This window comes from Oncorhynchus mykiss, chromosome 4 (assembly GCF_057628025.1).
Source record: "Oncorhynchus mykiss isolate SJ-2025 chromosome 4, ASM5762802v1, whole genome shotgun sequence".
Lineage (NCBI taxonomy): Eukaryota > Metazoa > Chordata > Actinopteri > Salmoniformes > Salmonidae > Oncorhynchus > Oncorhynchus mykiss.
Window position 1 is genome coordinate 25184347 of NC_143025.1, and position 13722 is coordinate 25198068.

The window sequence follows — 13722 nt, forward strand, 5'->3', positions numbered from 1 at the left end:
TGCCTCATGGCAGCCTGCCTCATGGCAGCCTAACACTGACTCTTTTGTTTGGGCAGCGAGGTTGTTAAATCTCCTCACTGCAAAATGGGCATGTTGCCAGGGAGTTTTTTTCTTCTCCTGGGACATTTGAGCCTCCCCAATGGTGTTTATTGTTTTTTTTTTGCCCAGGTGGTAGATTCCCTCCATACCTTTGTCTGCTTGATGTGATAGTGATTACATTCAGGATCAAGTCCTTAATGCTGCAGTTGTTCTCTGGTAAGGTAAAGCACTGTGTACAATGGCAGTTGGAGCAGGAGAGATGCACCGCTGTCTACCATTCTGTTTCTAGCTAGGAAGCAGAAGCACATTATACTGTATCATCATGATTAGATGTCTTTGGGCATTTTTGTTTGGCTCAAAGCAGCACAATATGTTAATTGAAAGTTATTTTCTTCACTTACTGTATGTCTTAGGATGGCTTTCCTGGGGCCCCCTTTTCTTAATTCTGTGAGTTCCTGGTTCTCCATTTCACCTTATTTATTTAGTGTTCTGGCAGTATAGCACACATACCTGAACTGAATCAAAGTTGTTAATGTTCCATCTGTTATGTTTTACGTATACTGTACGGGCCGAGCCCATTCAATCTGGCCCGTAGTGGGTTTGAGTGTAGAAAAAAATACAATAAAATAAATTATATCACTGCTCAAAAAAATAAAGGGAACACTTAAACAACACAATGTAACTCCAAGTCAATCACACTTCTGTGAAATCAAACTGTCCACTTAGGAAGCAACACCAATTGACAATACATTTCACATGCTGTTGTGCAAATGGAATAGACAACAGGTGGAAATTATAGGCAATTAGCAAGACACCCCCAATAAAGGAGTGGTTCTGCAGGTGGTGACCACAGACCACTTCTCAGTTCCTATGCTTCCTGGCTGATGTTTTGGTCACTTTTGAATGTTGGCGGTGCTTTCACTCTAGTGGTAGCATGAGACGGAGTCTACAACCCACACAAGTGGCTCAGGTAGTGCAACTCATCCAGGATGGCACATCAATGCGAGCTGTGGCAAGAAGGTTTGCTGTGTCTGTCAGCGTAGTGTCCAGAGCATGGGGGCGCTACCAGGAGACAGGCCAGTACACCAGGAGACGTGGATGGAGGCCGTAGGAGGGCATCAACCCAGCAGCAGTACCGCTACCTCCGCCTTTGTGCAAGAAGGAGCAGGAGGAGCACTGCCAGAGCCCTGCAAAATGACCTCCAGCAGGCCACAAATGTGCATGTGTCTGCTCAAACGGTCAGAAACAGACTCCATGAGGGTGGTATGAGGGCCCGACGTCCACAGGTCGTTCTTACAGCCCAGCACCGTGCAGGACGTTTGGCATTTGCCAGAGAACACCAAGATTGGCAAATTCGCCACTGGCGCCCTGTGCTCTTCACAGATGAAAGCAGGTTCGCACTGAGCACACGTGACAGAGTCTGGAGACGCTGTGGAGAACGTTCTGCTGCCTGCAACATCCTCCAGCATGACTGGTTTGGCGGTGGGTCAGTCATGGTGTGGGGTGGCATTTATTTGGGGGGCCGCACAGCCTTCCATGTGCTCGCCAGAGGTAGCCTGACTGCCATTAGGTACCGAGATGAGATCCTCAGACCCCTTGTGAGACCATATGCTGGTGCGGTTGGCCCTAGATTCCTCCTAATGCAAGACAATGCTAGACCTCATGTGGCTGGAGTGTGTCAGCAGTTCCTGCAAGAGGAAGGCATTGATGCTATGGACTGGCCTACCCGTTCCCCAGACCTGAATCCAATTGAGCACATCTGGGACATCATGTCTCGCTCCATCCACCAAATGTCCAGGAGTTGGCGGCTGCTTTAGTCCAGGTCTGGGAGTAGATCCCTCAGGAGACCATCCGCCACCTCATCAGGAGCATGCCCAGGCATTGTAGGGAGGTCATACAGGCACGTGGAGGCCACACACACTACTGAGCCTCATTTTGACTTGTTTTAAGGACATTACATCAAAGTTGGATCAGCCTGTAGTGTGATTTTCCACTTTAATTTTGAGTGTGACTCCAAATCCAGACCTCCATGGGTTGATACATTTGATTTCCTTTGATAATTTTTGTGTGATTTGTTGTCAGCACATTCAACTATGTAAAGAAAAGTATTTAATAAGAATATTTCATTCATTCAGATCTAGGATGTGTTATTTTAGTGTTCCCTTTATTTGTTTGAGCAGTGTATAAAACACTTTCAATGACAGACAAACCAGGTGAATCCAGGTGAAAGCTATGATCCCTTATTGATGTCAATTGACATTGAAATGACCAAAACCTAATCAAAACTGTGTAGGAATGATAATGAACTTATATTTTATAGTCTCGTCACTCTGTCCAGCTTGTTAAGTCTTCGAATGCTAGACAGTCAGGGAGCATCAGAAATTCTAAAAGCGATGGATGTGGGACTATATTTTGCAAATTTGACAGCGCCTAAATAATATAAGAAATTGGTTAAGACTGAATGTAACCCGCGGGGAAAAATATGTTTGACACCCTTGGTTTAAAGCATAATCCCCAGCCCCCACCCCACCACTTTTTCAAACGATAATCCAGCCTCCTTTAAATTGACAGTTACAAATGGGAGTTTGTACGTTTTCAGAAAGCATGCATATGAATCAATTGTTTATTTTTCCTTCTCTTGGTTCCAGTGTGGGCTTGGACAGTAAGAAGTCCCCCAGAAGCCCTAGCCCATCTCCAGCTGGCTCTCCGACAGACTCTAGTTCCCGTCGTGTGTCTCCAGGCAGCGCCTCCCTAGCCGGGGCAGACATCCTTGGTCTTGGGTCCTCAGCCCGCCCCAGCTCGTCCTCATCCCGGTCCACTACACTGGGGGGCAGAGCAGAGCCCACGGCTGCAGGTATACCACCTAGAAACACCCGCTCAGCCGTTTTGATAAATAGGCAATTGCCTATCTACAACTTCCTTTGTTTCTATCCATCTCTCTGTTGTCCAGGTGAGCTCCACTACACCCCAGGGGTGTTGCAGCAGCGTATGTCTGCAGAGCTCCACTACCTGGAGTCTATAGAGGAGTCTGTGCGTCAGCTGGGCGACATGGAGCGGTTAAGGGGTGTGTCTCTGGCGCAGCAGGAAAGTGTCTCGCTTGCCCAGATACTCAAGGTGAGGGAGGCCCAACCAATCAGAGCACCTGAAGAGTGCTCACTTATATATATGACTGCTTAGTATAGGCACTACTCCACTCTTGAAATGTTAGCTATTGGCATGTAGTCATGTTCTGGTGGTTTTCATTCACCTTTTTCCATAGGTCTTGACCTTTGACCTCTAACCTTTTCAGGCGCAGCAGCAGCGGCACGAGCGTGACCTTCATGAGTTGAAGGTGAAAGCAGAGCAGGAGGCGCTGGAGACCCAATGGCAGCTGGAGGAGACACGGCAGAAAGCAGCCAGGGTACTGCACACAGCACTGGCATTTAGAACGGGCAACTCTGCAGAATCCACGTACTTCTCACCTAGAGTTAGATCCATGTACCAACTTGGTAGATTGTTGATCCTCTCGAGGGTGGCTTCATATTTGCCAACACCTTGAGTATTTAAAGAACTCAATCTACCTTCACTGCATGTGGTGTGAGAAAGGAGCTATTTTACTAGACGTGTGTAGGCTGTAGTGTGGTTCAGTAACAGAACTGTGTGTGTGTCATTGCAGGCTCACGTGGAGCTGCAGGAGAACATGGCTCAGACCCAGCAGCAGTCTCTGGGAGGCATGCAGGAGGCCAACGCTAAGATGATTATCCAACAGGCCGAGTCTGTTCGCTATACGGCCGTAGCTGCCCACCAGATCAAAGAGGTCCGAACACTCTCGCTCTCCCCCTCCACTCTTGTCCCTATAGCCCGTCACTGGGCTTGGTTTGTTTCCTCACTGTTGCATGTATTTGCAAATGTCTGACTCTTGCTTCTCGACACAGTTTCTTTCAGTTGATATATTGCTGACTTAGTTGCTCTCTCCTCAGATGACGGAGCTGGCCTGTTCTCAGATCGGTGACCCTGCTGCTGCTCCCATCAGCACCCTGTTTGACCAGCAGAGGCAGCATCACCAGAGCTTCATGGGTGAGATGTCTTCTGCCAAGAACAAGACCGAGGAGCCCTTCTCCCTGGACAGCCACTCTGACTCCACCCCCTCCAGGAGACCCAACATCAGGTACTGGAATTCACACTCTGGTGTTCCTCACAGACAGACACCGGGAGATGTTTCTCCTTGTCAGCATACTTGGCTTGGTCAGGTTAAACTTTATAGGCATGGCTAGATAAGCAATTGGTTTTCTCCCTCACATGTCCTCTCTGCGTTGTACCCCCCCCAGTGGTGGAGAAAGCAGCCACCGGAGTCCCTCCCTGGCCTCCTATGAGAAGAGACAGAGGAGGAAGGTGGAGACAGGTAACAGCTCACTGGTGGAGGCTGTGACCCATACAGCAGCTGACGACTCCATCCCCAGTGACCGTGTTCAGTCCCTACTGGATGAGAAAGGTGAGGCCAGGGGTTCATAGCACTCATTGTGGGGATTGGAAGGGAGCCATTATCACAAACAGGCAATGCATAATAATCGTTTATGATGCATAAATAGCCTGAAGTCTCTTAGAAAGAGAAAACAATGTTCCTCTCCCCAACAACATGTCCCCATAAAGACAGCGCCTCAGTGGCTACAGAGTACTCTCTGAAGTTTGACGAGTCCATGACGGAGGATGAAATTGAGGAGCGTTCGTTCCGCTCTCTGCTGCCCTCCGAGTCTCACCGGCGTGGAGTGTTGGAGAAGAATAGAGTTCCTCACGAGGAGTCAGATGATGTTCCCAGTCAGGAGAACCCCACAGCACAGGACAGCTCCAAGGTTAGTTTGCCACCTCATTTCAATAACTGTAATGCTGGCAAGGTAGCAAGACTACTCAAATACATAATGATTGGCTGAAATCTTAGCACTTATCCAAAAGCTTAAATGTACTAGTTTACCTTGGGAGGTTTCTCCTTAAAGTCACCAGCGTATAATGCTTATCCACATTTAGCCCGATTTGACTGCAGTAATGGTGAAATTATAGCTTCTGTCTAATATGTTGGCAGCAGCATCTGTCTTAGCTCTTAATGTCAAGCCACAGTGGTAGCTCCCTGCCTCTCTGAAGGGTTCAGTGTGCGGGATTGTGCCTAGCCATACTGACGCCTGGAAAGAGCTGCCTGCCTTGTAGGGCTCCACTGGCCATGGCATCAGAAAGACTGCTCAACTCATTACTCCCTGGGCACAATCAACATTCTGTGTGCCCCGGCCCCGCTTAACTGGGTTCTGGGAGATTCCCTGACTGGCTGTATCGTTCCCTCCCTGACCCATACCTGGTCCCCTCAAACACAGCAGGTGGAGGAGAGGTTGTGGTGCGGCTAGGAGAGGTTGTGGTGCGGCTAGGAGAGGTTGTGGTGCGGCTAGGAGAGGTTGTGGTGCGGCTAGGAGAGGTTGTGGTGCGGCTAGGAGAGGTTGTAGTCACACCTGGCTGCCACATGTAGGGATGATCTTGTACATACCTTGGCCTTCATTGGCCCCAGGTGTTTTGACAGCGCTCTGGATACACTTTGGCGTTTACAACACTGATTCTATATCGCAACCACCAAGGCCAGCAGCCTCTCCCTCGCCTCAATTTGTTTGCCAGCTGGAGGGAGCATGTAACCAGTGGCCAGAATGATCTTCCATCTACCACTGTTTGCTCTCTGTGTATGCCTGGTTTCCTGACTGATAAGGCTTTGTGATGTGTTAGTGACTCATTGTTCCCGCTCCCGGCAGCAGGACGGCAGCATGCCCTTCTCCAGCGGACAGGACAGCTTCTCCAGGTTCACCATGGACATGGTGCGTCAGTACATGAAGGAGGAGGAGGTGCGTGCCCACCACCAGAGCTCCCTGCTGCGCCTGCGACAGAAGGCCCTTAAGGAGAAGACCAAGGCCGAGCTCGCCTGGCTGGAGCATCAGAAAAGGCATTGGTTTACTTTTATTAGGATCCATGTTTTCGAATGAATATTGTCTCATTCTCCGCTAACGCCAAAGTTTTTTTGTTTTCCATCATACGAAAATGTGCGACTGAAATTCAGTAGAACACATTGACCGAAACTATTAGTCTAGTTTTGGTCGATGTGTTCTGTTGAATTTCTTTCGCATGAGGCACTTCTGTCTTCATTTTGCATTCATGTTCTCACTGTTTCTCCTTTCTGACCTCATAGGCGCCTCAGAGACAAGGGTGAGGATGACAAGATGCCACCCATCAGAAAGAAGCAGAGAGGCCTACTGATGAAACTTCAACAGGAACAGGTAACTAACCAACAAAATCTCTGCCCATCTCACCTGCTCCCATCACTGCCCATCTGTAATGCCGAGTGACCATGACCTTTGACCCTGTCTGTGTGTGTTTCCAGGCGGAGATCAAGCGTCTGCAGGAGGCCAACAGGGCAGCCAGGAAGGAGAGGCAGCTGCTTCTCAAACAGCAGGAGGAGATAGCGAGAATGAGATACACCACCCTCAAGCTGAAGGAGCGCCTCAAGTGTGTCGGCACCGAGGACACCCCACCGGTCAGTACTACCACCTTCTTACATCATATTCATATCTGGGAATGTGTTATTTATGGAGATATTGAGCTAATCCTCAGAAAGAGATGCTTTGTGTTATGCATTTGTCTAAAATAATACTGCATGGTCCCATTTAAGATTTGAAAGGGTCTTGCGCTCTTCTTCATTTCTGGTGTGTGAGTGTGTAACCATCTATGTCCTACATAGACTCCAGTGTCGGAGCACGTCGAAGGGGCAACCTCCCCCAGTGCTGCGAGGACTGACGGGGACGTGCGCAGCGCCTCTCCTCTCTCAGTGTCTGGCAGTGAGACCAGCAGCATCATGCAGAAGCTCAAGAAGATGCGCTCTCACATGGATAAGAAGTAATTTAAACGTCTATTAACCTATTGACCTAAATGTCTTATTGGAAGTCTTTGTCATGGGCTCTTTTTTTTCTACTTCAGGGCTTATAATAAGATGGACACAATTTATACCAACTTTTAAACAGCTGAAATTACCATATTTGATAGCTTTATCTTTATGGGTGTGATTGTTAACTTGTCTTAGACTGACGATCTAACAAAACCATATTGGGCATATCAATCATTAAAGACGGTTTCCTTTGTTAATCACAAGGAATTATGTACCAGCTTCAGAGCTTCTGTTATTGAAAATAATTTGATGGAAGTTGCTGTTGCCTTGTGAAAGTGAGGGATTGGCTTGACTAGAAACCTTAATTCTTCTGTGGTGTGGATATGAATATAAGCATGCTCCATGTCCTCTAGATCAGGGATCATCAACTAGATTCAGCCGCGTGCAGATTGTTTTTGTTTGCGCAGAAAACCTTGGGGGGCCATTTAAAACCACCTCGCGAACAGCCAGTTGGGGAACCCTGCTATACATACATGTTAGTTATTCAGACTGCATCTTCTCCAAGCTCTGTACTTATTCCAAAATGTACCATATGTAGTGTAAAATGTCTGTCTGGTGTCTCATACAAGCAGCGAGGGCAGGTTTTAGTCTTTTAACAATGTGGTCATGTGACTGGAGGGGACTCTCACGATGGTTAAACAGCCAGACCTGCACTCCGACTGACCTAATTTTTATGCTTTTGCATTCTGCAGTACAGGTCCTAACAAACGTTCAGTTGTTGTGGTGTTTAAGGATTTGTAACTTTCATCAATAGCAACGTGATCGGTACAAATTGTAGGCCGAGAGCGAATGATTCCTTGAATTGAATAATCTACCAATAAACATGAAACTGAATGTACCCAATATCACAGCTAAAAGTGGGAGATCACTGTCAATTTGAGCCTAGACTTTATTTTCTATAGGGAACTAACAAGTTGCTTGTAGCCACGCCTCTGTCTGCTTGCATTGGTCGTCTAACAACCTGCCATTTCAATATGTTAACACTGTCTCTTTTAATAATGCTCTAGTGTTGTTGTGGATCATAGTGAAGGTTAATGTGTGATTTAGCCAGTGTTTTAGTCTAATAAAGCCTAAATCAGGTTTTAGTTACCAGTACTTAAAAACAATTATCACCCACCACTACATTTGCAACTTTTTGCTAAAATAATCTAATCTCGCAAATTCCTCCACCCAGTGCATTTAATTAAGGAGAAGTACTATGTCCTCTGAGGTGCAACATGAGACAAAGGCCTCTCTTAACCTTTTTTAGGATTATAATTTATCAGTCTCTGGCACTGCCGCACGCTTTCACACATGGCTGCACATTCCTACACACCTGCTCTTTATTGGAGTCCAGCTCCAAAGACACACATGCACATCTTACCATGTCCTGGCCAACTCCTGATGAAAAGGACTGAGTTTTAATACCCCTCTAAGCTCTGCCACCAACACAAAACCCTGGCAGATTAACTACATTACTTCTCTTTGAATGAAACCATGAAACATTCAGTACAATTAAGCACATGCTTAATCACTATATTCTCTCTCTAATTGGCTGTTTTCTCATTCTCCAACTCCTATTTTGTGGGTTTTTTCCTGTGTCACGTGTCCTTGCTTTGTTTGGTTGTAGACACTGCTCTCCTGTTCACTACTACTTCTCTCCGTTTACGGCCCACCACTGGGCATCTCGCAGTGTCTGTTTCCCCTACCTCCAGCTGTTTATCTACATCCAGTTGGTCAGGTACAGTGCTGCTCTCGCCTCTCACTGCTGCCTCTCCTTCTCTGCCCCCTGTCCCAAGGACCATGCTTGTGTTCAGCTCCCGCCTCCCAATTTCCTTTTTTTCCAGGAAGTGTAAAGTGAAAGCTTGAATAACACCCAATGGCATCCTGTTGGCAACACAAACCAGGCATTGCATGTACGTTCACAACCATATGCATGAAGGGGCACAGAAATTAAACAAGAAGTGAAAAAACTAAAGGCATTTTTGCCAGTAATGAAATGACCTCACTTTGGTCTGCTAAGGTCAAAGGTCATATTCCTTTTAATACAGTTGGCCTGATTTGAACGAGACTCCCATTTGAACAGCGAGAGCTCTCCAATCTCTGTGGTGTTGCTTTGAGGGACTCATTTAACTCATTCAGAGTGAATGAATCAGGATCTGCATGACTTTCTCATATTCATGTCATTCACTACTTTTGTTGAAGAAATGTCCAATGTCCAGAGTAAATTATAAGATATTAGGCTACACACCATCCATGAAAAAGAGGCAGTGCCTTTGGCCGGTGATTTAGCATTGATAGAGGGGTTTAATCTGTTCAATGAGCCCAGTAAATCTTCACCGACATTCCTGATTAGGTAACTGTTGCTTGTGATGGGCTAATTGGTATGTATTGCAAGTGGGCTTAATAGAATTGGGAGCACAGTCTAACCCAAAGCTGTACTAGTGCGCGAAAGAGAGACAAGCAAACACAGTACTGTCTGGCACTTCTACTAATTATAGTCAACATGCAAAATAGCTGATTAACTTGCAGTGCATAATGAACCAGTTATTTTCAATGTACATTATAAATCAAAGCAATGGAGAAACAATTTTGAAAGTATTTTCTTTCCGCAGTATACATGGGAAATGCATTTTGACTCTTGTGTTGTGTAGAATTCATGTCGACGTTACACCCATAGACATTTTGACTCTTGTGTTGTGTAGAATTCATGTCGACGTTACACCCATAGACATTTTGACTCTTGTGTTGTGTAGAATTCATGTCGACGTTACACCCATAGACATTTTGACTCTTGTGTTGTGTAGAATTCATGTCGACGTTACACCCATAGACATTTTGACTCTTGTGTTGTGTAGAATTCATGTCGACGTTACACCCATAGACATTTTGACTCTTGTGTTGTGTAGAATTCATGTCGACGTTACACCCATAGACATTTTGACTCTTGTGTTGTGTAGAATTCATGTCGACGTTACACCCATAGACATTTTGACTTATAATCTGCAATGTGTTTTTTTTAACCATTGGTGGTCTTTGACTGATGTGTTGTGGGGTGTCCTACAGTGATGTTAAGCCCTGGCGTCAAACCAACTGATTGAACCTGACTACTACTCTTTGTGCCTGTTTTATCCATTTTGATCAAATGTTTGTACTCTGTTTTTGGGGGAAGAGTTTGGATGACTTGTGCACTATGGTGTCAAAATTAAACCATGTCTGAGGTGTGTGGACCGTCCCGGAGGTTTTCAGTTTGCAGTGAAGATGGGCAGGGGGTGGTTGGGTTGACTGGTTGGACTGCTGATGACTCCACTAGCTTCTGCGATGTTGCAATCATTTCACTGCTTCTCACACCAATTGCACCTAACATTCTTTGTGCTTTCTCTCCCTTCCTCCTGTCCTCCTCACCACCAGGTTCCTGACCAAGCGGGAGCAGGGTCTGATGCATCGGCGGAGGCACGCGGAGGAGCTGCTGGAGTGGAAGCAGAGGCTGGATGCTGAGGAGGCTGAGGTGAGACGGATGGAGAAGCAGGCCCTGGCTGCCTGGGACAGAGAGCGTCCTGGAGACGGAGACCAGAGGTCAGATCACAGAGACTGCTCCAAAGCCAGCCCCAATGCCAGCTCTGGCCAGCACGATCCTGAGGGAAAGACTGACAGAGGTGAGAGACCGCTGTTGACAGACATTGAGCTATAGGCCTATTGTATGAGATGACATTAGCACATGCTGTAGTATGCAGTAGTTTCTGTTTATTGCCTGTTATCAGGTATGAGTTTGCTTGTCTTGTGTCGTATACTTTTATGAAGGCGAGAACATCATACAGCAAGCTGCATATCCATGTTTGAGGCTGCAGGTGTATTCATCTGCTCTTGACCTTTGTGTGTCTCTCCTCAGACTCTGTGAGTGAGGGTGACTACTCCCCAGTAGTGACTGGCTCCAGCGTGCACACAGAGCTCTCTGGGTCCCAGCAGCCAGACATCCCCTCCACTGATCAGCCTGGTTCTGTCTCTGAGCTGCCCTCCATCCAGCACAGCCCCCCTATCTACACCCAGGACTTAGACTCCCCCCCTGCGAGCAAGAGAGTAAGGCCCTGTGCATGTTGTGGTGTCATGTTATCTATTAATACAGTAGAAATACATTGATTACATTTGTTTATGAACCCTTCCATAAGATTAGATCGTTTTATTGTCCCCCCCACACAAAAAAGCAACATGCACAGGGCCTTACTCTCTTGCTCACTGAGGGGGAGTTTAAGTCCTGGGTGTAGATGGAGGGGCTGTGCAAGGAATTGTATGAGTTACCAGAATCTGTCAACGCTCATGCTCCATGTATTATCCCTCCTGAGAGCAAAGTGAGACTTTGTTAGCGCTCTTCCCATCAAATTTCATTTGTGACGTGCGCCGAATACAACAAGTGTACACTTTACCGTGAAATGCTTACTTACGAGCCCTTTCCCAACAATGCAGTAAGAAAATTAACAAATAGATACAAATAAAATATTAACACAATGAAATATACGTCGTATCGGTAACAAATCAGTGTGCTGGAGTACGAGGTAATTGGAGTGATAGATTGAGGGGGAATTGTAGGTTTGGTTAGGTGATTGAAATACTATGTACATCTGGGTAGGGGGAGAAAAGGAAAAAAATCCCTGTAGCCATTTAATGAACTGTTGAGCAGTCTTATGGCTTGGGGGTAGAAGCTGTTCAGGAGCCTTTTGGTCCCAGACTTGGCTCTCCGGTAACGCTTGCCGTGCGGTAGCAGAGAGAACCGACTATGACTTGGTTGGCTGGAGTCTTTGATTATTTTTAGGGCTTTCACCTGACCGCCTGGTTAAAAGGTCCTGAATGACAGAGAGCTCGGCTTCAGTGATGTACTGGGCCGCACCTACTACCCTCTGTAGCGCAATACGGTCGGATGCTGAGCACTTGCCACACCAAGCGGTGATGCAGCCAGTCAAGATGCTCTCAATAGTGCAGCTGTAGAACTTTTTGAGGGTCTGGGGGCCCGTGCCAAATCTTTTCAGCCTCCTGAGGGGGAAGAGGCTTTAGGCAGCTCAGTGAATGTAGGCCTTTGTCCAGGGTCCAGACTCAGTTGCTTCTTTCAGGGAATTGTCACTTTCCTTGTGCACAGTTAATGTGTTACTTGATTGTTATTTGAGTGTGACATTAATAATACTCAATTAACTGCCCTATTGGGTAAAGAGGAAAACACTTTAAAAAATCACTTCTTTCATTCACTCCTGTGAGCTCATCTTATGGAGCTAGATGTCACTATAGTTATTTGGGGTTATTTAAATCGTCTCAGGAATTTAGAAGCCACATGCAAATGAGATGTAACCAGAAACACTCAAGTCTAAATGTCACAGAAAGGCATCTGTGCATGTACCGTTAGAGACCGTGCCTTTTGAGTGTGTTTGTTTTTGTGTATGTGTGTGAGTTTTGGTGTGTCTTGGTTAGTTAGTTTGGGGCATGCTGTTGTGGTGAATGTGAGACTGTCCTGAATTGCCCTTGGGCCCTATCCTTTTCCTCTGTTGTACAGTCTCCTTCACCAAAAGCCAGCCTCAGCACTAACACACACCCAGAGGGCGGCAGCAGCAGCAGCAAGATGCAGCTCCGCTCCTCCTCCAGGACCTCCAGCCACGACCCCAAGGCCGCTGACACTCCCTCTGGCACAGGTGAGTTGGTCCCCTCTCTGGAGCAGTAGGGCCTCCAAAACGGGACATCATTTTTATTTTCTGTTAGAGCTGTTGAAAAGCAGAGTCGAAAGAGGACTGACTGCAGGCATAATGTGATGCCGTAAGAAAAGGATTATGAGTGCAGTTCCCTGACACTCAACCTGCTTAGTTGTGTTATGGGAGTATGGAAGCTTCCCAGCCGTCACTGAGCTACAGTCATAGTCCTTTAACCTGTCTTTGCTGGTTCTGTTGTGCTATTATAGTGGACATTTCAATCATCAGATTTTTATCACTAACGTAACATGTGCAGGCATTTTTGGAGTAGCCTATGAATGTCCGGATGGACAAACTGCAAATAAATAAATATTTACTCCCCCTTCTGAGAATTTGAGTTCAGTAGTTCTAAGTTGGATTACTTTATACTAATCAGTCTGGCATGGATTTAGCATTCTAACCGTACTTATTGTGTCACACAGAGCCTATGTCAGATCAGAGCGACATTGAGAGCCGTATCCGTGCCCTCAAAGAGGAGCTGCGCAAACGCAAGTCTGTGGTGTACCAGCTGAAGAAGGAGCAGAAGAAGAGGCACAAAGAGCGTCTGAAAGCCCAGGAGGCCAGCCTACTGAAGCAGCTAGAGGTCAGTGTATATCAGAGAATCCTAGCCTGCCCTGCTCCATTCAATGAGCAATAACAAGAACAGTGACTTACTTTGGGCTTTGTTTGTTTCCTTATGTCTAGTCCTACAATTATTTCATTGAGAAGACAGAGACTGAGTTGAGTAAGGAACCGGACTCGACACCTGCTGCCAAGCCTCAGATCCTGGCCCCCACCTCAGCCACAGAGAAGCCCAAGATTAAACCACCACCTCCTTACAGGTACACCAACGTGCTAACTATGTGTATGTTGCACAAACTGATGAATTGGTCCATCTTCATCTAAACATGTTTTTTTCCTCTCCAGACCTGAAACCGACTGGAAGGTTGTCTCTGACTCAGAGAAAGCTGAGAAGACACTTCCACATTCTCCAGTTGAACAAGGTGGGTTGTGCATTGTCAAGAAGTGTATTTCTCCATGTTGACATTTGTG

The 13722-nt window shown here is 46.5% G+C and overlaps 1 protein-coding gene across 5 annotated transcripts in view; it reads left to right on the forward strand.

Annotated features, from left to right (window-relative positions):
- Nucleotides 1–13722, forward strand: part of LOC110521574 (centrosome-associated protein 350) — a 40048-nt gene that overhangs the window by 19809 nt on the left and 6517 nt on the right. For 2 of the 5 annotated variants that reach the window (XM_021599210.3, XM_090231596.1), the window contains exons 15-31: nt 2688–2893; nt 2990–3153; nt 3329–3439; nt 3695–3835; nt 3999–4186; nt 4347–4510; nt 4669–4868; nt 5802–5989; nt 6233–6320; nt 6425–6577; nt 6782–6936; nt 10376–10620; nt 10854–11041; nt 12501–12636; nt 13113–13273; nt 13375–13511; nt 13597–13673. In XM_021599210.3, coding sequence (XP_021454885.3) covers nt 2688–2893; nt 2990–3153; nt 3329–3439; nt 3695–3835; nt 3999–4186; nt 4347–4510; nt 4669–4868; nt 5802–5989; nt 6233–6320; nt 6425–6577; nt 6782–6936; nt 10376–10620; nt 10854–11041; nt 12501–12636; nt 13113–13273; nt 13375–13511; nt 13597–13673 — 2702 coding nt within the window. Of the gene's footprint in view, nt 1–2687; nt 2894–2989; nt 3154–3328; nt 3440–3694; nt 3836–3998; nt 4187–4346; nt 4511–4668; nt 4869–5801; nt 5990–6232; nt 6321–6424; nt 6578–6781; nt 6937–8594; nt 8706–10375; nt 10621–10853; nt 11042–12500; nt 12637–13112; nt 13274–13374; nt 13512–13596; nt 13674–13722 lie in introns of all 5 variants that reach the window. The other 3 variants (XM_090231595.1, XM_090231597.1, XM_090231598.1) reach the window with 2 other exon arrangements.